The 23,635-nt window shown below is 42.7% G+C and overlaps 1 protein-coding gene across 1 annotated transcript in view; it reads left to right on the top strand.

Moving 5' to 3' along the window:
• COL4A5 (collagen type IV alpha 5 chain) overlaps positions 1-23,635 on the top strand; it is a 254,829-nt gene that overhangs the window by 221,746 nt on the left and 9,448 nt on the right. Inside the window, exons 39-44 of the mRNA XM_077285140.1 lie at positions 408-506; positions 582-632; positions 930-1,115; positions 19,742-19,875; positions 22,184-22,256; positions 22,660-22,731. Coding sequence (XP_077141255.1) covers positions 408-506; positions 582-632; positions 930-1,115; positions 19,742-19,875; positions 22,184-22,256; positions 22,660-22,731 — 615 coding nt within the window. The remainder of the gene's footprint in view (positions 1-407; positions 507-581; positions 633-929; positions 1,116-19,741; positions 19,876-22,183; positions 22,257-22,659; positions 22,732-23,635) is intronic.

Genomic DNA, 23,635 nt, shown 5'->3' on the forward strand with positions numbered 1-23,635 from the left:
TGCCAATCAGTGGTGTGGGCGGAGTTAAACAAAGCTCAGCATTCAGAGAACTGGTAGATGTGCAGCAGACAAAACAAGGATTTTATCAATTTTATCAACCCCTACAGCAAGCTACCTAGTAAGTGACACATCATGGGAATCAGGGTCTCTACCACTACTTCATGTTGTTCTCAGATGGGGTAGCAAAAACCTGTTCACAGATTCCCTTTAATGATACGATTGAAATGGAAGTAAATCCACTCTGACAACCTTTTGATCTTTGTCAGAATAACAGTTGTCACACAAGTGTAACTGGTGGCACTCATGAAACACTGATTAGAATTTATATTTGATAACTAATAAAGTACATTGTATATTTAGAATATAGTTGTAATGTAGGCACTGTCACAATGCATTTTATTTTGTAGGAGATTCTGGCCGCCCTGGACCTCCAGGATCTCCAGGTGAAAAGGGTCAACCAGGCCAAGATGGAATTCCTGGTCCTGCTGGCCTAAAAGGAGAACCAGGTTTGTGACAGTCACTTATGACCACTAATTCCTATTTTCTTGAATGATTTTTAAATGTTGTGTCTTGTCTTTCAGGACTACCAGGTTTTGGGACACCAGGAACGCCCGGGCTTCCTGGGGGTCCAGGTATGGATTTGGTTTTCTTAATTTACATTTACATTAGTTCTATAATTATACGGTTCACATTAAACGGCAGTGAATACTAGACATTAATAAAGACGGACTTCATATGTCATATCATTCACTTGTTATTTACTCTATATTTTGCTAATATATTTGAGGGCCGTAAAATTAGGAAGGAGACTGGTCTTCTTTAAACCTGTACAGATTACGCCTACATGCAATAATAAATGGTCACATTGCATTTCTGTTAATTAAACTGTTCATAAGCTTATACGTAATCTTTCTGTTTGGCATCGGTAGGTGCAAAGGGTGAGCCAGGATTTTCTGGTCCCCCCGGATCTCCTGGATTTCCTGGCTCTAAAGGAGACAGTGGTTATCCTGGACGTTCAGGTAGCCCAGGACTACCAGGACAACCAGGTCTCCCTGGAATATCCACACCAGGCCCTAAAGGAAGTACAGGACCAGCAGGACCCCCCGGCCGCACAGGTAAAAACATTTACTCTTTAATTATTGTGGAGAATACTTTTGCTACCAGCTATTTAGTTTCAGAGTTAATTTTTATTGGTCTGTAAAAATTGTAAAATTTTCATGTATATTTGTTCCTCTTCTCTACTGACCGAGAAGTGAAACTAAACACAAACATTGTAAAAGAATATGGGATTCTAAATTATAATAAGAGCAAACTATATAAAAATATATAGAAAAAACATTCACTAAAATGGGACATTTGCTCCCCTTGCTGAAAAGCTAATAGTTGGTAGCAAAAGAGAGCACTTGTTTCAGCATGACGTCACTGAAATAAGCTAGTGCGCACAAATGGCCTTGGTACAAGCTATGGCAACTCAATTTATGGTCACCGAGTCAATGAACTTAGTGAGCACGTGTGAAAAAAAATCATTGGCTTCTACACTGTGATTTTAAATCCATGGGGCACAGAAGCATGAACAAATTTGGAGCCTTGCGTCTGCGATTCTCATTCCTGCACTCCATTGACTTCATCTCATTGCATTAGATGGCGGATTCCACCGATCATCACTCGTCTCACCTTGCGTTCCATTGTTTGTGTGCGGCATCGGGATGTATTTGTTTTCTGTTTTGTACGAGGGGAACATGACTGATCTCTATCGGTGTGCATATCGTAGATCCAATGAGTGGATACGTATTGTGGGCATGCTGATACATAAGCTGAACGATTGATCGGGGGCTCAGCACCCACACTACCATGATCAACAGAAGCCCTTAGAAGTGTCTTATTATGGCCTATAATGGAGTGTGACACATATTCAGCTCAGTAGAAGTAAAGTGCAATATATTAGCTTTATAAGAGAAGCTCTCTGATTTATCTTAGTATATGCTAATCATACCAAGTAGAAAAAGCCCATGTTTTCCTATGTATCAGTGCAGTCAGTCTGGAAATGACATCTTGTACTTATTTCTTGTATGAGCAAGCAGATCATTAGCTCTCTCCAACAGACAGTCAACAGCGGCCGCGTTAAATGAGAAAAGTCTAGCACATCCCTGCTCAGTCATGCTCTCCTTGTAAGCCATGTATTTACTGCATGTATTGTGGGAAAGAACCATCTTGTCTTGTTTATTTGTGCATGTGCTAATGTGGATAAAGCAAGCTATTATCAGTGTTCACACAAGTCAGCAATTCCACCCTTTGTCCCACAGGCCAATAGGACATATTGTTAAAATGCTGCATGGGCCACACTTCGGTCACGTCCGACATCAATTAGAAAAAACAGCTGCATAGGGATTTTGCTAAGAGCAAAACACATAAATGACAAGATGATAAGTCTATGATGCCGATAATGCCCTCAGCAGAAGTCCCGCATGTCTGCTGCTCCCCCGGCCTGGCCAGGCACGTGGTCTTATGGCCACGCAGTTTTACATTCTGTAACAATGCTGATAATAATTTGTTTCCACTGGTACGTTTGGGACTTGCTGACATAAAATGTATGTAACCAGAATGTAGGATTCTTTTGTTGCTGAATATTCTAACAATCTCCGTGTTTCCCCCTCGTTCATCTAATGATCAATATGGAAATGGATATTTGAATTGTGATCTCACTTCCAGGCCCTGAAGGTCAGCCCTTAAATGCTAGATTATTGCATGTAACTGACAATGTTAAATCACAGGCTATTTCCAGGAGCAGTGGTCAGTGCTATGCCAAGTCATTGATGTAGAGGTTATACTTACACTTCCGAAACGTGTGTACATCACAGGTATCAGTGTGCCGCTGTACCTGCTGGGACTATAATGACAAAATGTCATATAGCGGTATTTCCACTTCTCATAATAATGGCATGATAATGTTATATTAGGAGAGCTACTGATCAAGAAGTTTCATTATAAATATATATATATATATAACGTGTGTGTGTATTTTTTTCTACGGGGAATGCAAGTATTTGTGAAAACATGGGTAAAAAAAAGAAAAAGTTATAGAAAAAAATATGTATTTATGATCATATATATATATATTATGAGGAATGCAAGTATTTGTGAAAACAAGCAAATTTTTTAATACATACCGTATATACTCGAGTATAAGCCGAGATTTTCAGCCCAAATTTTGGGGCTGAAAGTGCCCCTCTCGGCTTATACTGGAGTCATGGTCGGCGGCGGGGTCGGCGGGTGAGGGGGAGAGAGGACCGTCGCATACTCACCTGCTCCTGGTGCTCCTAACGCTGTCCCTGCCTGTCCCATGGTCTCCCGCGCTGCAGCTCTTCCTCTATTCAGCGGTCATGTGGTGCCGCTCATTAAAGTAATGAATATGGACTCCACTCCCATAGGGGTGGAGCCGCATATTCATTACTGTAATGAGCGGTACCGGTGACTGCTCATTACAGGAAGAAGCTGCGGTACCATGGGACAGGCAGGGACAGCGCCAGGAGCAGGTGAGTATTTCATAGTCACCTGTCCGCGTTTCATCCGCCGGGCGCCGCTCCATCTTCCCGTCCTCTTGCAGTGACTGTGCAGGTCAGAGTGCGCAGTGATGTATTAGTGTGCGCGCCGCCCTCTGCCTGAACAGTCAGTGCTGAGAGACGGGACGCTGAGGAGCAGCGACGAGAGGTGAGTATGTGATTTTTACAATACACAATGCTGTATGGAGCGTCTATGGGGCCATAAAGAACTGCATGGAGCACTATATGGAGCGTCTATGGGGCCATAACTGCATGGAGCATTATATGGGGCATCTTATGGGGCCATAACTGCATGGAGAATTATATGGGGCATCTATGGGGCCATAACTGCATGGAGCATTATATGGGGCATTATATGGGGCCATAACTGCATGGAGCATTATATGGGGCATCTATGAGGCCATAACTGCATGGAGCATTATATGGAGCATCTATGGGGCCATAACTGCATGGAGCATTATATGGAGCATCTATGGGGCCATAACTGCATGGAGCATTATATGGGGCATCTATGGGGCCATAACTGCATGGAGCATTATATGGGGCATCTATGGGGCCATAAAGAACTGCATGAAGCATTATATGGGGCATCTATGGGGCCTTAAAGACCTGCATGGAGCATTATATGGGGCATCTATGGGGCCATAAAGACCTGCATGGAGCATTATATGGAGCATCTATGGGGCCATAACTGCATGGAGCATCTATGAGGCCATAACTGCATGGAGCATTATATGGGGCATCTATGGGGCCATAAAGACCTGCATGGAGCATTATATGGAGCATCTATGGGGCCATAACTGCATGGAGCATTATATGGGGCATCTATGGGGCCATAACTGCATGGAGCATTATATGGGGCATCTATGGGGCCATAACTGCATGGAGCATTATATGGGGCATCTATGGGGCCATAACTGCATGGAGCATTATATGGGGCTCCTGATTCAATATGGATATTCAAAAACACTTAACCTACTGATGTCTCAATTAATTTTACTTTTATTGGTATCTATTTTTTTTTTTTGAATTTACCAGTAGCTGCTGCATTTTCCACCCTAGGCTTATACTCGAGTCAATAAGTTTTCCCAGTTTTTTGTTGCAAAATTAGGGGGTCGGCTTATACTCGGGTCGGCTTATACTCAAGTATATACGGTACTTGCGTTCTTAATTAAATAATTCTGGAGCATTTATTTTTAGGTCAAGGCATTGTGACAGTCCCCTCTTATTACCCATGGAAATGTATTAAAAGGGTTTCCCAACTACACCAAAAATTGTGCCAAGTGGGGAAAAATTGCATAAAATAAGAAAGGACACATGACATTAAGTGTTGGAATAGTGGCATCATTATCTGGTAAATAATTGTAAGCCCCTTGAATAAATTGACAGCTAGGCTCTTCTCATTTTACCCATACACTTGGCTTTTATTGATATATAACCTTGAGGATGGGACTCATTCTACAGATAAGGGAAACAGTACTGCACAGTTGTCATTTTCTCTTACATTTCCAGACGTTATAGAGGAACAACACCACATAAAGTTCTAAGAAACAGTTACAATGAAATTGTTATTTTATTGTAAATACAAATATTTAGCAAAAGGGACATGTCAGGAGAGGTCCTCTATTAAGGGCTTCCAGTGGGCAATTAATTTTAATGACCTATATTACCAACTACTAAGAGTATAAGTATTTTTTGGAACATGAGACCCAACATGACCCCTGGGTTGAGTGTTGTAGCCGTGTCAGGGACTGATAAGGCTCTGAGCAGTGTGATGGCTTCTTTGTATTTTGACAAATGAATACAGAAAGCCTAAAAGCCTTTTCTTCATGCCACCTACTTTTGACAAGTTCAGAGAAAGAACTGTATGTTCTTTTGGAATTATAGGTCACCCTGGAAATATCACATCTGCACAGAGAAATGGGTATCATGCCATGGCCATTCCCTGTTCAGAGATGCCGGGGCTTCAGTAATTGCTATAATTAGGTTGTGCAAATTACTTAGTTAATGCAATTGTAAGGCACAGTTCACCTCGTAGGGAACAGGACGTGATTACTCAGAAAATCAACTTCACTGACACTGGAAAGCTGAGAAAGGAGAGAGCCCTATACTGGTCTGACCTGCCAGGGAATTCAAAGAAATATCCACAACTACAAAAATATCAGGGGATCAGTGGCAAATACCGTACATTATATGTACCGTATATACTCGAGTATAAGCCGAGATTTTCAGCCCAAATTTTTGGGCTGAAAGTGCCCCCTCGGCTTATACTCGAGTCATGATCGGTGGTGGGGTCGGCGGGTGAGCACTGTCATATACTCACCTGCTTCCGGGGCTCCTGGCGCTCCCCCTGCCCGTCCCACTGTCTCCGGGTGCCGCAGCCTCTTCCCCTGAGCGGTCACGTGGGACCGTTCATTAGAGAAATGAATAGGCTGCTCCACCTCCCATAGGGGCGGAGCCGCATAATTCATTTCTCTAATGAAGCGGTGCCGGTGACCGCTGATAGAGAAAGAGGCTGCGGCACCGAAGACAGGCAGGGGGAAGGAGCGGGACGCCGGGAGCAGGTAAGTATGACATATTCACCTGTCCTCGTTCCACACGCCGGGCGCTGTCTCCATCTTCCCGGCGTCTCTCTGCACTGACTGTGCAGGTCAGAGGGCGCGATGACGCATATAGTGTGCGCGCCGCCCTCTGCCTGATCAGTCAGTGCAGAGAGACGCCGGGAAGATGGCGCCGAGGAGCTGCAAGCAAGACGGGTGAGTATGTGTTTTTTGTTTTTTTTTTATTGCAGCAGCAGCACAGATTTATGTGGAGCATCTATGGGGCAACGGTGCAGAGCACTATATGGCAGAGCTATGGGGCAATGGTGCAGAGCACTATATGGCAGAGCTATGGGGCAACGGTGCAGAGCACTATATATATGGCACAGCTATGGGGCAACGGTGCAGAGCACTATATGGCACAGCTATGAGGCAACGGTGCAGAGCACTATATGGCAGAGCTATGGGGCAACGGTGCAGAGCACTATATGGCACAGCTATGGGGCAACGGTGCAGAGCACTATATGGCACAGCTATGGGGCAATGGTGCAGAGCACTATATGGCACAGCTATGGGGCAACGGTGCAGAGCACTATATGGCACAGCTATGGGGCAACGGTGCAGAGCACTATATGGCACAGCTATGGGGCAACGGTGCAGAGCACTATATGGCACAGCTATGGGGCAACGGTGCAGAGCACTATATGGCACAGCTATGGGGCAACGGTGCAGAGCACTATATGGCACAGCTATGGGGCAACGGTGCAGAGCACTATATGGCACAGCTATGGGGTAACGGTGCAGAGCACTATATGGCACAGCTATGGGGCAACGGTGCAGAGCACTATATGGCACAGCTATGGGGCAACGGTGCAGAGCACTATATGGCACAGCTATGGGGTAACGGTGCAGAGCACTATATGGCACAGCTATGGGGCAACGGTGCAGAGCACTATATGGCACAGCTATGGGGCAACGGTGCAGAGCACTATATGGCACAGCTATGGGGCAACGGTGCAGAGCACTATATGGCACAGCTATGGGGTAACGGTGCAGAGCACTATATGGCACAGCTATGGGGCAACGGTGCAGAGCACTATATGGCACAGCTATGGGGCAATGGTGCAGAGCACTATATGGCACAGCTATGGGGCAACGGTGCAGAGCACTATATGGCACAGCTATGGGGCAACGGTGCAGAGCACTATATGGCACAGCTATGGGGCAACGGTGCAGAGCACTATATGGCACGGCTATGAGGCAACTGTGCAGAGCACTATATGGCAGAGCTATGGGGCAACGGTGCAGAGCACTATATGGCACAGCTATGGGGCAATGGTGCAGAGCACTATATGGCACAGCTATGGGGCAACGGTGCAGAGCATTATATATATGGCACAGCTATCTATGGGGCAACGGTGCAGAGCATTGTATATATGGCACAGCTTTATGTGGAGCATCTATGGGGCCATAATGAACGGTGCAGAGCATTATATATGGCACAGCTTTATGTGGAGCATCTATGTGGCCATAATGAATGGTATGGAGTATCTATTTCTAATTTTGAAATTCACCGGTAGCTGCTGCATTTTCCACCCTAGGCTTATACTCGAGTCAATAAGTTTTCCCAGTTTTTTGTGGCAAAATTAGGGGGGTCGGCTTATACTCGGGTCGGCTTATACTCGAGTATATACGGTAATAAATTATACATGAAGCAATTCAGATTTGAACATCCAGCTCCATAATTACTGGTTTGCCTTCCAGCACTGGTCCTGTATTTCACACATATGGCTACAACAAATAAGCGAACATACAAAGTTATGATAGTGCATGGGGCATTGTGCGCATGTGACTAACCCACACAGCCTCATCAGTACATATGGAGGGATGCATTGCTTTCTGTGGATTTGTACCATAAGTGCAGAGCAAGCTGAGTAGACAAGTTACAAAAAGAATATCTTTGTTACTTTAAAGTGAATCTGTTACCAAGTTTTTTCTACCTCATCTGAGAGCAGCATAGTGTAGGAAAACAGACCCTGATTCCAGCGTTGTAGCACTTAGTTTACTGAGAGCAGCAGTTGGGACACAATCAGAGTTTTAGATGTAACATGTAGCAGAGCTGAGAAAGCTGCCCCTGCCCACACCACAGCTAATCCCGCCCAAAGCAGGCTCTCTATGTACATTGTCTATTGACAGTGAGCTGCTTATCAATGGAGGGGTGGTCAGTTAGCAGTCACATGAGCTGCAGTCCAGGCATTTATAATCACCTGGTGATAAAACCTTCATTGTAACTAAGCAACAGCACACAGCGTAATAAGTCACACATTACTGAAATCAGTGTCTCAGCCCCTATCTCCTGCTATCTTCAGAATACATAGCAAAAACTTGCTGACAGATTCCACATTTATCTCTGAGAGATTGCCACAAGCCACATCTAGCATCCCGTACATGAGTAATACCCATAGCCCACCATTACTGGTGTAATGACAGTCAAAGCTTCCCAACAGAATGCACAGCACAGATTTTTACATCCAGGGGTTCCAGTTTCACCCCATTTGGTTTCCTGCATCCAGTTTCATACTCCTCTCTTTCTCCAGCTTACCATATTTCTGCCATCCACCTGTATTTGCACACCCAGATCTGCTGTTCTGTGCAGGGCTTCTCAGAAAGTCACCATCTAGAGACCTGCTCTTCATAGCAGTTTGCTAGACCTGGTGCTAATGGACCAAGCTGTCATACATCAGTAGTCCACAAACGGCCTGTGCCTCCCGAGCCTCAGGCTGGGGACCCCTGTTCTACAGTCATGCCCCTCGAGCTCGGGTAGATAGAGCACACATGTAATATATTATTTTTGCCACATTTTCTGTATCAAGTCCTGCTTAAAACCCTGATCTAATTATCAGCCATTCTCATGGGTTCTGACCTGTCAGTGTGTATAACGTCCTATGGCAATGACTTGGCATACTATGACCGTGTCAGACAGTGTCCCACATTACTATATAGCGTCACACATCATTCGCCATGACTAAGTATCATGAGCGCTGTGGTTCTGCAGAAGCAAAGGTGCTGAAACTTGCGGATACCCATGATGAGTTAATACTTGAAGACTTTTCGATATACTGTCTCACAACGTGTTAGATTGGTCATCATGAATAAGTGATAATAACGTTTACTGTGCTAATGAGCAATATGGTAGAGAGCAATGTAATCTGCCTATATGATCACTTACATTATTTATTAAGCATTTTATGATTTTGTGCCATACATGAGAAGCATTTCCATTAAGTTGTGAAATTCGGAACATAAATAATTTATATTTTATGGGGTTTGCTCTGATACTAGAAGATGGTCAAAATCTCATAATGCAAATATTATTGTCTGAGTGAAAACAGGAGAGCGCTCCAATCTGCAAAAAATATATCATTTTTATAATGTACATGGCACAGACTGTATAACTTGTAATTATGTGTTTGTACAGATTCCAATATATTGTTTTATAAGTGATCTAGCCTATTCTTTCAAGATAATCTGGCAACAGGTTTTTGCTACCTAACCTAAGAGCAGTATGATGTAGGGACAGAGACCCTGATTCCAGAGTGTATCACTTACTGGACTGTTTGCTGCAGTTGTTCTAAAATCATTGTGTTATCAGCAGGAGAGAATTATTAGAGGAGTAGTAAACCTGCTGCTGTGTTGTAAAACCTCACCCCCAACCACTGATTGGAAGCTTTCTGCCTATGCACAGTGTACACAGTAAGCTGCCAGTCATTGGTGTATGGGGTTCTACAGAGCTCAGCATTCACAGAACTGCTAAATCTTTAGCACAGAAATCAAATCTTAATCAAAACTGCAATAAGCAGCCCAGTAAGTGACATCTCTAGAATCAGGGTCTCTGTCTCTACATTATGCTGCTTGCAGATGAGGTTGCAAAAATTTGTTGACAGATTCTCTTAAAAGGAGCGTCTCGCTTATTATGATCACTGATCTTTATCTTATGTGTGCATTAAGAAAAATCAGATGGATCTGTCATCAGACTATGCTGCCCTGTGTAATGCTGCATTTGGACAGTCTGACTTCGGATGTTAAAGGGAACCTGTCACCTGACTCATGCTGCCCAAATCGGGGGCAGCATGAATAGAGCCTGGCTGATTGAGTGTGGTCAGGTATATTTGTCATGGAAGCGCTATGGCACTTGAGAAAAAATATGCTTTAAAGAGCTGACCAGTAACCATAGCTGGTGATGAAACTATTCTGGTGCTGCACCCGGCCGGCTTCTCCCTGCGCCACTTCATGTGATTGACAGGTGTCTCCTATAGCAACAGACCTGTCAATAAGTGGCTCCAGGATCTTTATAATATATTTTCTCTCCAACACTTTTCAGAGAAAGACATACAGTCATGGCCAAAAGTGTTGGCACTCTTGAAAATGTTCCAGAAAATGAATTATTTATCCCTGAAAATTATTGCAATTGCCGTACACAAATTTTGTTATACACACGTTTATTTCCTTTATGTGTATTGGAGCAACACAAAAAAACTGAGAGAAAAAAGGCAAATTGGACATAATTTCACACAGAACCCCAAAATTGTTGGCACCCTCAACTCAATATTTGGTTGCAGACCCTTTGGAATAAATAACTGCAATCTGTCGCTTCCTATAACCATCAACAACCTTCTTACACCTCTCATCTGGATTTTTTTACCACTCTTGCAATCTGCTCCAAGTCTCTCATATTTGAAGGCACCTTCTCCCAACAGCAGTTTTAAGATCTCTCCACAGGTGATCAATGGGATTTAGATTCTGACTCATTGCTGGCCACTTCAGAACTCTCCAGCGATTTGACTGTAGGCCTCATTCCGTTTTCAGTAGACAGTAGAATGATGTGCTTTACCAAAAAGCTCTATCTTGGTCTCATCTGTTCACAAGACGCTTTTCCTGAAGGATTTTGGTTTAATCACGTACATTTTGGCAACCTGTAGTCTAGCTTTTTATGTCTCTGTGTCAGCAGTGGGGTTCTCCTGGGTCTCCTACCATAGCATTTCATTTCATTCAAATGTCGATGGACCGTTCGGGCTGATACTGATGCACCTTGAGCCTGCAGGACAGCTTGAATTTCTTGTGAACTTGATTAGGGCTGATTATCCTATCCACCATGTGCACTATCCTGCGTTGTGACCTTTCATCAATTTTTTTCTGCAATCCACATCCAGGGAGATTACCTACAGTGTCATGGGTTGTAAACTTCTTGACTATGTTGTGCACCGTGGACAAAGGGACATCAAGATCTCTGGAGATGGACTTATAACCTTAAGATTGTTGATATTGTTCAACAATTTTGGTTCTCAAGTCCTCAGACCATTCTGTTCTCTTCTTTCTGTTCTCCACGCTTAGTGTGGCACACACAGACACACAATGCAAAGGTGAACTTCTCCCCTTTTTTCTGGTTAGAGGTGTGATTTTCATATTGCCCACACCTGTCACTTGCCATTGGTGAGTTTGAACGAGCATCACATGCTTGAAAGTTGCTTACCCACAACTTTGGAAAGGTGGCAACAATTTTGTTTGGCCCATTTTGGGGTATTTGTGTGATACTATGTCCAGTTTGCCTTTTTTTCTTTGTTTTTTTTGTGTTGTTTCAATACACAGAAAGGAAATAAACATGTGTATAATAAAACATGTGAAATTGCAATCATTTTCTGGGAGAAATACTTCATTTTCTGGAACTATTTCAAGGGTGCCAACACTTTTGGACATGACTGTATCTGGCTTCTATTGTGCAGCAAACCTCTGACTCATGCTGCCTGCAGTTTGGGCATCGTGAATCAGGTGACAGGTTCCCTTTAAATGACCGCCAACCAGCTACGTGCTCTTCTTAGGATTATGGTGTCTTGTGGCTAAGAGGAAGCAATGAGACCGGACACCCAGTTCGTGAGTCATTAATGGTGGGAAGTGCTCCTTCCTCGCCCACTGAGCACTGGTTGTATATCTGCACAGACCTCAGCCCGTCTGCCACTGTGAAGACGGGGGAAGAGGTAGGAGAGCGCTGTCCTCACCATTACACGCGACTCTACTTATCCACTATGTTCTTTGATAATTCCTAGTGGCCAAATGCAGCAATATGTTGTGTGCCATTTTATGCACTAGTATAGAAGACATGGCCTCAACGCAGGGCATCAAAGTCAGATGACAATCTGCTTTCATTGAAATTATACTTAATAATTGGAGGACGGATCCTACAACTATCTCTCCTGTGGTTGCTGATCACGATATATTGGTGTCCTGTTGTTCACAGCAGTGGATGATACAGTTTGCCAATACATCGCTACAAAGCAGAATCCAAGATTGTAGGACTGGATTGACTCAGTCATGCTGTGCTGTGAACACACGTGTGGGGTTTTATAATACATTCTGTCCTATTATATGTATATTTTCTGTGTTTTAAATGTGAACTTATAAAAATAATATTTTAATTTTGGAAGGAAAAAAAGACTCATAATTCTCATAGTCCTAATAGTAAGGCACCAGTTTAAGCTCTGTCCACACCTTGCTCTGTGTGTTTTCTAGGTTTATGTGCTGGTAAAATCTCTCATAGTACATGCTGGATGTATTCATAGACTTAGATTTATTGTATGATGTCATACTTTTTTTTAATTCTGTATTGCAATGCACAGATGAGTGTACTTCCCAATATAAGTGCATCCTACATATGCACAATATAGGGTTATCCTGTATACAAATCTATACCAGGCAGCAGCATATAGTTGCATATGTCATGGCTATTCATCTGGTGTTTAAAATGGGAGATTACCAAGGTGTAGAACTTGGGAATACAAACCCTTGTGATGTGAGCAGAGCCTAAGCTGGTGGCTATGAGCAAGGGCAGTAAAGCCCCGCTCCGTGCATGATCAGACGGCATCGGTAGGGATTGCTGTACATGCAGTTTGGGCAGCCTCTACCAGTCACTTCACAGCTAGGTATCATGGTTGAAGAAGATATGGAGGGTTCATCTGATCCCAAGCCTCAAGGGGTTGTCCACTTTAAAAAAAAACAAAAAACTTTATCCAACAAGCTCTTTTAGTATTAAAAATGTTTTTGACCTCTCGGGTCGAGCACTGAGTCTCCATCACTTCTCCATGTGCCTGTTGTCGTCTGCAGCGCTGAAGTCACGTGTATAGTGCTGCAGACAATCAGCGACTCAGGGCGTCTTGTGCCGTCTACGTCGGCAGAGCTGCCGAGCTCACTGATTGGCTGCAACTCTGTAAATGTGATATCAGGCCTGCACAGAACAACAGACCCCAGGAGCAGTGAGGAACACTCGGCGCCGGACCTTGCAGGGGAGGAAGGAAACAAAGTTTGCTTTTCTTTTTTTTTTTACTGCTAACGGACCTTATAGGAAAAAGTTTTTCTAAAATGGGTCATCCCCTTCAAGATGCAAAATTTCTTTAGCTAGACAGACAAAAAAGCCTAATTATTCTGTTTCCTTTTGAGTATGCATAGCTGCTACATGTAGAATTTGGAGAAGTAATTTATTCTGATAATATACAAAATGATCAGTGTTACTGTTTTTATTACAATAATATGTAATTGATCAAGCTATAAAACCGCATGTCGCGAACTATGAATGACATAAAGTGGCTCACTGGTACATTATAATATTCTATTGCCAGAAGTAGGAAAGCCTATCACTTCACTTCTAATCTCCAGCATCCATTGCAGATATCCAGTGTGTTGCTAGCTAAGAACAATGGGCGCCGCTGCTCAGAAAGATCTGAAGTGACAAGGTCGACCTAGTTCTGTCCTAGCGGTTGCATAGGTATATTATATATGAAAGATCTCTGGGTCACTAGCTAAGTGTATCATGGAAGCCTGCGTCAATTGTACTCTGACCATACATATAATGTATTATAAACCATTCACTGACACGGTGGTTATTGAATTGACCTTATTAATGTATTACTGATGGAGCAGACACAATGCAATGCATCCATTATTCATGTCATGTTGTCCAGAGTACATGGTGACATTGGTCGCGGCTGTCGCTGCTGCCAGCACCGCCGTTGTTTGCAGATAAAATAGATAACTTTCAGAAGGGAATAAGAAGTTGCTCATTTTGTTCTGTTTTGCTCTTTCAGGATCAGAATCAGTGTTTTATTTTTTTCAGTAAAATAGTCGTTAATTAGAAGCTAGAGTAAGTGGGAATTAAAAGTGGAAGGGCTAACACTAAGGAGCTCATCGTCCAATATGGAGACTTGTAGCCCCTCTGGTGTGAGCACATGTGACTCAGCAGACGGTGGCAGCTTGGCTGTTTTTGCACCCTTTGCCGTCTATATTACTAGCAGTGGGTTGTAGCTGGTTCATAGCTGTCCCTCTTTTTCTATCGATCCCTTTCTTACCTTTCCCATAGCCAGAGAGAAGACGAATCCAGTGTCCGTCCGGCTTCTCCCAGCGCTGCTGCAGGTGATTGACCTATGTGCATATGAGGAAGAGGCCTGTCAATCACCTCTAGAAGCGCAGGGAATAGCCGGCTAGGGGCAGCACTGGACTAGCCATGTCTCCCTGGCCAGATCTTTAAAGTACATTTTCTCTGAAAGACAAATGCATTTCAGAGAACAGTATACCTGACTGCAGTCATGCCGTTAGGCTCTAATTCATGTTGCTTGAAGTTTGGACAGCAAGAATCAGGTTATATGGTTAGAGGAGGTGCAGACAGCCTTATCATCGGTCCAAGTGCCATCTGACAAAACATGGCATCACACTCGGACCAATGTTAGGCTATTGGGCCATGCACATGTTACATTTTTTGTACAGAGTCTGCCTGAGGAAAAAGTAACTGCATGACCGAGTTTTATTCGATATTTGGATCGCACTTGGCCATGCCAGTCATTGAGTGTGTGGAAAACATCGGACTGCACTCAGATGACATCTGTGTGTAGTCCAATTTCTGCTCACTGGCACAATGGAGAAGATCTAGACTTGTTTTACTCCATTTTCTCCTCATCCAAGGGAATCAGATCACGCTATGCTGACACTGATCGGAGTTTGATCAGAGTGTCATTTGCATTATGGGCTCAATTCTCTCGGATGAGGGAATACATGGCCGTCCGCACCTAGCCTGAAAGGGGCTGGTTGTCTGTGCAAATGAAAACTTTGCCGAGGAAATGGGATGTGTAAAAAATAACAAGCTCAGTCATACTCCAGACATAGGAATACAGTATGCAATAAATGTGGCAATGGTGGCACTAATAATAAAAACAATATTAGGGGAAATTCAATTTATGTCGTTGCCGTAGCCTCAATCAGACATCAATTTTTTTTTCCCATACAAGAAAAAACAGACTGAGTTTCATCAGTGATATTCATCAGAGTGTCATCAGAGTTTCTTTAGTGGTTTTTACAGATGAGACAGACACTCCGATCAATATCAGACATGTGTCCACAATTTTGCATGGATTACTCTGTTCGCAAAAATTCACTGATGTGAAAAGCCCATTAGGCTCTTAGACACAAGTACTATCCATGAAAAACACGGATAGCACTTATATGTGGAAAACTGCCGTGTGAATAAACCCATATGCAACCTGTAACACATGCAGATTTTGTCACTGATTTGTAGTGGATTTGCCACAGATCTGCAGCCAAACATATGTATAAATGAATGTACTGCCGCTACCTCCATCTCCATAGACGCCCTAGTCAATACTGTGAAGAAGCGCATTACATTACCGCTTCCTCATTCCACATCTTCCAATCTATGAGCTGAAAATCGTATTCAAATGTCAGTTTTGTTTTCCGCACCGGATGCCTTCCCTGGGTCTGCTCATTCATTTTCCCATGAAAGAAGGATTTTTTTACCTTCACTTCTGAGTTAATTCATAATTCGCGCTGGTGTCAGTGAACGGCTTATATCCGTGTCACATCAGACGTCAGTGAATTAAGCGTGCCTGTATAGTTACTGTGCTAAATGCGTTTCTTATTATTGACATAACCTTGTATTTTCTGCCTGTTGTTGAGAACAATGCTTGTTTATTGTGCATGAAAACCTGGTGTTTGGTGATGACCTTTCTATGTGCTGTGTATTAACCGGTGATTTTGTTTTGTGTTGCGTGACCTTTCTAACACCGAACACTGGGCATTGGTGATCCTCTCCCAGGTCCTCAAGGTTAGATCTTAACATGCGCCATCTTCTTTTATTGCATGTCTTTTATTTATGAGATGTTTGCTCTCTGTGGATGTAGAATGTGAAATCGGACATCTTCAGTATACCTTCAGAGGGAACAGCCAGATCTGGAGTTGTTCTGAAGTGAACTAGTTCATTACCTCAAGTTTTTTCCTGCGGTCTTGGTCACGCTGACTTACGTTAACTTTTGTCTCACTGAAATGATACGTCTCCTGCCTGTATTCCACATAAGTGATATAATTTACTCCTTCGAGCTGGTAAAAGCCTATTCCACACATTCTGAATTGCAGGATAGAAAATGTCACGTTTAGAATGTAAGTAAGGAGGCAGTGACCGGCACGGGGGAGTGGGAAACAGGCAGCTATTAACATCATATTTTCAATTACAGATTGTTTTCTTAGAATTTAAAAATCACAACTATGTTCCCATATCAGATAGATTATGACATAATATAATTTAAAGGGGTTGTCATGACTTGACACTCATTTTGTTGGAAGGGTCATCCAAAATTTATCTTTTGAGTTGACTCTGCTGCAATTGGCAGGAAAACCTATCACCAAGGTGCCACCAAAGGGGAAATTAAAGTTTATTCCAATTAAACTAAAGTATCCCCCATTGATAGGAGAGAAGATAACTTTCTGATCGCTGAAGATCTGAGTGCTGAGACCTCCAACGTTCCTGAGGATGGTGCTCTGGGCCCTGAGATCTGCAGAGCTCCATCTTGAATGAAGCAGAGGAGCAAATGCTCAATCCTTACTCCATTCATTATCTATGGGATTGCTGGTAATAGTTGTGCACTGTACTCGGCTTTCTCTGACAGTCTTTGATCCAGAGTCCCATTCTTGAGGTCACTTAGGGTCCCAGCGGTTAGATCAGTGATTTATCTATCCCCTTTCATAATTTATTATCTTGGGAATAACCCTGTAATTACTATATATTGCTCATTTTCATCAAAGGGCTTCCCATCTAATAGGATGTCCACTTTTGCCAGTAGATGGGGTCAGTAGTCCTGAATTACGGTATACCCCTTCCTTTAGCTCTATTACTTCACTATTAGAAGGAAGGCTTTCTAAACCTGCAAGCTTTTTGTAGTTTCCCATACCTTTACATAATCTGTGGTCATTCGTCCTCTTCCATGTCTCACTTTAGTTATTCTCTCTGCATTAATATTTCACAATAAACTTTATGTACAAAAGTAGTTACAGGGAGTCTTATTACATAGCTGGATGCCCCTTTAATGCCACAACGGCTCAGGTTCCTTTTAGGCTCCATCCACACCTGCGATTCTTATTTGTTGTTCTCTGTCATAGGAACAAAACAGTGAAATGAGTGGAAGTTTCATATCCGACATATGACAGAAACTAGCACTGCCCAACAGACCCCATAAACTATATTGGGGTCTGTCAGGCTGCCGTCATGATGGCCTTCATTTTTCTTTACTGCTCTTTTCTGTCCAGTGTTTTTGGTTACAAACCGATTCTTCTACCCAGATACTAACAAAGCCTTATTCAGGTAACCTCAGAATAAAGACAGCAAGACTAGAGACAGTGTTAGAACTGAGATTTAGATGTATGGAGAGTTACAGGTAGATGTTAAAGTGCTGGAAAGTATCCGGTAAGGCCGACTTCACTATTTGCAGCCACGTTGTGACTGAGGTGCCACATATAATGCATGGCACAGTTTGTAGATGTATTGGCAATGGTCTGTGGTTTTGTTGGTAAAACTGCATGACCATTAACAATTAAATTGACAGTTGTGCCGATACGCAGTAAAATACGTCAATTAGCCGCAATGTGTGAACCCAGCCATAGAGTCTGATTAACAAATGTTCTGTTTGTTATCAATTAGTATTTCTGGTTTGGGTAATTCAGTGAAATCCATGTACACACATCAGGCCAATAATACCAATCAGCTACAATATTAAGCTTTGTAGTGCCGGATTACAGTTATATATTAGGTCTCAGCATTTTCAGTAAGCCAAATGAATCACCTACTACATCAAGTACATGTTCACTTCATAACAATCTACATCTGGCAGTGGCATTGATTTCTTTTACTAATGAGACAAGTCCTCCGAAATCCTGGGTTCAGAGTGACATTGCACGACTTCATAATAAGTGGCTTGTTGTTTTGGATTTGTATACAAATGCTTAATATTTATACTGTATAAATGCCCAATCTGATCAGTCCTCAATCGTCCGTAGCTTATTTCTGAATGGTAATTTATGCAGTACAAAATGTATGATCAACATACTTTGTGTAGTGGTTAATAAAGTGAGGGGAAAATATGAGTTCTGTTCATAAAACATGCACATAGCAGTAACACTTTCCAGGTCACGCTGACTTCCAGCACAATGGCTTTATTGTTCGGGGATTCGGTTATTCTGCATAGACCTGGAACCACGTAGAGCAATAGTCTGCGCTACATGAAAACGTCTGTAGCGTTCATTTCAGCACTCCGTGCAGAGTGTTTGTTGTAGATAGCATCATGGGTGACACATGAGGGGGTGATTTTTCAAGCAGAAAATAGTAGTAAGTGGGAAATGTTGGGGAGCTTACTAAATGAATGGGTACCCCATAGTCCTATCAGCCATGCAACTAGCACCAGCCATGGCAGGTATCTTTAATATTATTCAGTATACAGTGATTCCCAAGCTTTTTACTAAGATCTAACCTCTGGGAATGTTCCCCCTACGCCAACCCCATAGAGACAATGTAATGCATACTCCTTGGCACATGCATGGTTGTGGCAGAGATTACTAGACTATGTAGCCTGACCCACAACCAGTATTTTTGATTAAAATTAGTTTGCCATCCCTATTGTATTACTTTTTATCTGCCATCTTTCCAGGAATTTTTTACCAGATCAAAAGGAGAATCAGGGTTCCTCAGAAGCATGAATGGGAGATACATTTATAACAGGATTACATAAAGGATTATTCCAGTCTATCCATTGGATAGTTAATAAGTGGTAGATTGGTGGTGTTCCCACCAATGGGCAACTTTTGAAGCCATATGTCCCTGGTTCTCCTTTGATTCTCAATTTGTAAGTCTATGTTAGCGATGAAGATATCCGAGCGCTGTGCCCAGCTATCAATGTCACACCCATGAAAAATTAGTAGGGCAACAGTATTCATGACCGGATGCTCCATTTATCTCTTTCTGGACAAAGGAGAACCAGAGAAAAACATGAAACCTAATTTCCGGTTCTGGCAATTTGTGGGTATTCATTGGGTCGGACCTACACTGATCTGTCAATTATCAGCTATCCAATCGATAGGTGAGAAATTTTGTAGAATTGAATATCCCTTTTAAGTCTTTTACATCACATATACATTAGGAAATCAATGATCAAAATAAGAATACAAGGCATATTAATTCTTGCATCTTGTGTAATCCAGTAAATTGAACAATACAAATTTGATTCTCACTCCATCTTCCTAACTTTTATATATGATACAAAGGTCCATCTGGCCCAGAAGGTCCTCGCGGCCCCCCTGGCAATGGAGGTTTCAAGGGCGATAAAGGTAATCCTGGCATCCCCGGACAACCTGGATTCCCTGGACCAAAAGGAGACTCAGGAACACCAGGACTACCGGTAACCCTTACTGAATGCCTATATTAACATAAGTTTCACAATTTTCAGTTAGAAAAACAAGATCATTCTGTTCCTCAAGAAACCTGATAAAATTTTCGTCTTTATGTCATGTCTCCGCTCTTATTTACCTACTATGGAATCTGTGCCCCAAACGACTGAAGACTCATGAGGCTCAATTTATTATTAGTCATTACCTTGATGTTAATGGATGGTAGATCCCTGGGATATTCAGCATTGATGTAATTCGGAAAATGTAACTTTTCTGTCTATAATTTCTAACATTGCAACCTAATGGGACAACTGGTAGAATAAAGTTCATTTGTTGCTTCCATCCATGTTAAAAAAATAATGGAATAAAGGATGGGCATAATATTGGAAGAATGACATTCAGAGGGACAGAAGCATATGGCATGCAATGCTTTCACTTCAGCCTACCAATAGACAAAAACGGATGTATTTTGGTCAATATTGAGTGAAACTGAAATCAGTGATATTTCTTTGATGTCCATTTCTGAAAAAAACACAGAGGCTGGGAGGCTCATAAAGAATTCAGTATGAGCCTCATGTGTATGAACAATATGAGCTGATGAAAGTTACATAAAGGGTGATGTGTTTTTCATGGTTCGGGCCCAATGCCTTGTTGTATACAATACACATCATCATTGCACTCATCCAGTATCCCCTTTAATGTGGTAGGACAAACGCTGTGCTCCAGGAACAAGTTGGTGAAATTATCTAAATCCAGATAGGAATGTAAGAAAATAAGGTTGTAGTAGAGCTTCAGGATCCAAACTCATCCACCATAATGAAATAAGGACCATACATAGGTTTTCTTTTATTTTGCTCAGTTATAGTTGATTTATCACCTCATTTCAGCGGCTGCGGGTTCTAAAGCTGCTATTCCGAGTCTAATTTTTCATTAGGAATATTCTATATTGATAGTTTCTGCTTCTTTCTCGCTGTCTTCTTCCTGTCTAGCTGTTTGGGTTCAGGTTCTTATTCTGAGTTATTCATTTTGTTTCTCTGTCTTTGTAGGAGTATGTGTGAGTAAAACATAAGAGTGTTCGATGGTACATCACGTGTAAGGCCACATCTAGTATATAGGATCCTATTTTGGGCTCCACGTTTTAAAAAGGATATTGGAAGACTAAAGTCAATTCATTAATGGCCAACTAGATTATTACATGTTGAGATGAGCGGGTCGATTCATGGGACTTCGGTCCAGCGTTGAGATCAGTGGTACCTAGTGGCTAGACGGGAGTCTCACGCATCTTTTACCTTTTGTTGTCCCCAACACGGCATTTTATGTGCCGGAGCTGGCCCTACACCATCTGTGCGACTTAACATCCAGATGGTTTCACTCGAGCCCTGGCTAGCTGCGTCAGGAATGCTGTAAGGTAAGAGATTTTCAGGACTCCCATCTATCCACCAGGTACCACTGACCTGGACGCTGGACCAGAGTCCCACCTATTGGTCCGCTCATCTGCAATTACATGGGATGGAAGGTCTCTTCTATAATGAGAGGTTGGGGAAGTTGTGCTTCTTTAGCTTAGAAAAAAGACATACCAGAGGCAATCTCATGTCTATGTATACACACATGTGTGGTCAAAAAAGGACTGGCACATGACTTATTCCTTCCAAAGACCTTCCAAAGCCTCAGGCAACATTAATTAATTGTGAAGGATAGGCAATTCCAGCAGCTAAATAGGAAAGGGTTCTTTACAGTTAAAGCAGTCAGACTGTGGAATGCCGACCACAGGAGGTACTAATGGCCGACACTATAACAGCTTTTACAAAAGTGCTGGATGCTTGTTTCACAAAAAAGGCATTGTGGGTTATGAATAATCTAGCAATAGGGAATGTGTAACTAGTGGAGAAAGATTAAACTTGATAGTTACAAAAGCTTTTTTTACCTATATAACTGTTACACAGGAGGAGGCTCTTTAAAAAAAATGTTTAATGGAGGGGACTAAACATTTGCATCTGGATGTACATTAATCAAAACTGGCCAGTCATCTACTGGTGTCTAAGAAGGGAAAAGACATCTTAGTTTCAGATGTGTCATTTATGTTCTCTCCACAAGAAGCAAGCGTGCTCCATAACGTTTGGGATTACCATAGAAGTTAATAGGAACAGTTGTGCATGTTCAGATCCCAGTAGATTGCATTGGAGAGTGACAATGTTCCCTGCATAGATGCAAAATATATACAAGATACAAGTACCCCTTTATTTACTTTTTTTTTTACAAGGTTAGGAGAAGGAAGCTTAGTACTGGAGGAATTTTACTTCATTTTGTGCTTGTCTACAGGGTGATCCTGGAAGACCAGGTCTGAATGGAATGAAAGGAGATCAGGGTGTACCCGGTGTCCCAGGCTTCCCAGGTAATACTAATGGGGGCTGGATGGGTATGGAGTCTCTGTCCCAGAGTTTGCAGAGTTCACATATCATCATGGAAGTATTTGGCCTCCCAGACAATGGACAGAGCCGAGCATGAGAGAACAGCGAAGATTAACTTCAACAATAAACTATATAATCCATATAATATGGCGGAATGTGATATTTTAATCCTCTGTGAGATCTTCATTTTAAGTTATTTATACTGGTTGCCTGCCGGCAGCAGACAATGGTGGGTGCTGAGTTACATCACTCTCAGCCTTCCCGATACATGGCCGGTTACAGCTGACAGAACTGTAAGACGAACTTATTCCGCATATTCCACCTAGACATATCTTACAGCATGAAAGGCAAAGGACCAGTCCATAATCATGTTATGTGTCTTTTCAGGTATGAAAGGGCCCAGTGGGCCTCCTGGTTTGGCAGGCTTTAAGGGTGACCCAGGCAGCCCAGGTCTTCAAGGTGAGAAGAATCTTCTGCATATCATTTTGCGTTCCAGGTTTTATAATATTTGTTATATGGGTACACAACCTCTGAGGGTAACTCTACTATTTGAAGGGACTGAAATAAAATAAGGACACACTAAATAACAGACTTAAGCCCCCATATAATTTAGATAGTTATTGACTGTTCGGTTCTCAGCCATCTTGGGTTCTCTCTAGTAGACACAGCACTCGCTCTGGTGAGTGCTCCGGTTGCTCTAATTAGAGAACCGCTGCTGGATATCTCTGATGGCGACATATCTTTTAGACCTCACTGAGATGACCGTGTTGCACGTATATGTTGTATCTATTTTTTTTCACAGATACAACACGTACACTATACAATCCATGATTCTGTTCACATGTCCGTTTTATTCCAGCAGCACAGATGAAAATGGCCAATACAAGTCTATGGGTCTGTGAAAAATATGTACAGCGTATGGATGACATCATTGTGCCATCCATGTTCTGTCCATATTTAAGATTGCAAAGTGTGGGGGCGTGTCCTAGATGGCCATGTGAGCGGACGCAGGGAAGAGTGCTCCCGCTGCTAAAGGGACAAATATCCTGTGCAAACGTTGATTACCGGACTTTTTTGCCACAAACCGGTTAGCTGAAGGTCTGGGGAGCAAAGCGGTGCTGAGTGGTGGATCCGGCATCAGAGGCAATGACCAGACGGAGGCAGAAGGATGCAGGTGCTGGCGATGCAGGAGCCAGCCAAGATGGTGCCGAGGTCAGAGAAGAAGCTGACAGGGAGAACGCCGCATGTCAACGGCGTATGGAGGTGGCGGCGAAGCTTCAGCAGTATGCCAGAGTGGAAGCTGCGGAGGAGGCAGAGCAAGGAACCGGAGCTGGAGCTGATAAGGAGGAGGATACAGCCCTGG

Source organism: Ranitomeya variabilis, chromosome 2, assembly GCF_051348905.1.
Source record: "Ranitomeya variabilis isolate aRanVar5 chromosome 2, aRanVar5.hap1, whole genome shotgun sequence".
In the NCBI taxonomy this organism is placed as follows: domain Eukaryota; kingdom Metazoa; phylum Chordata; class Amphibia; order Anura; family Dendrobatidae; genus Ranitomeya; species Ranitomeya variabilis.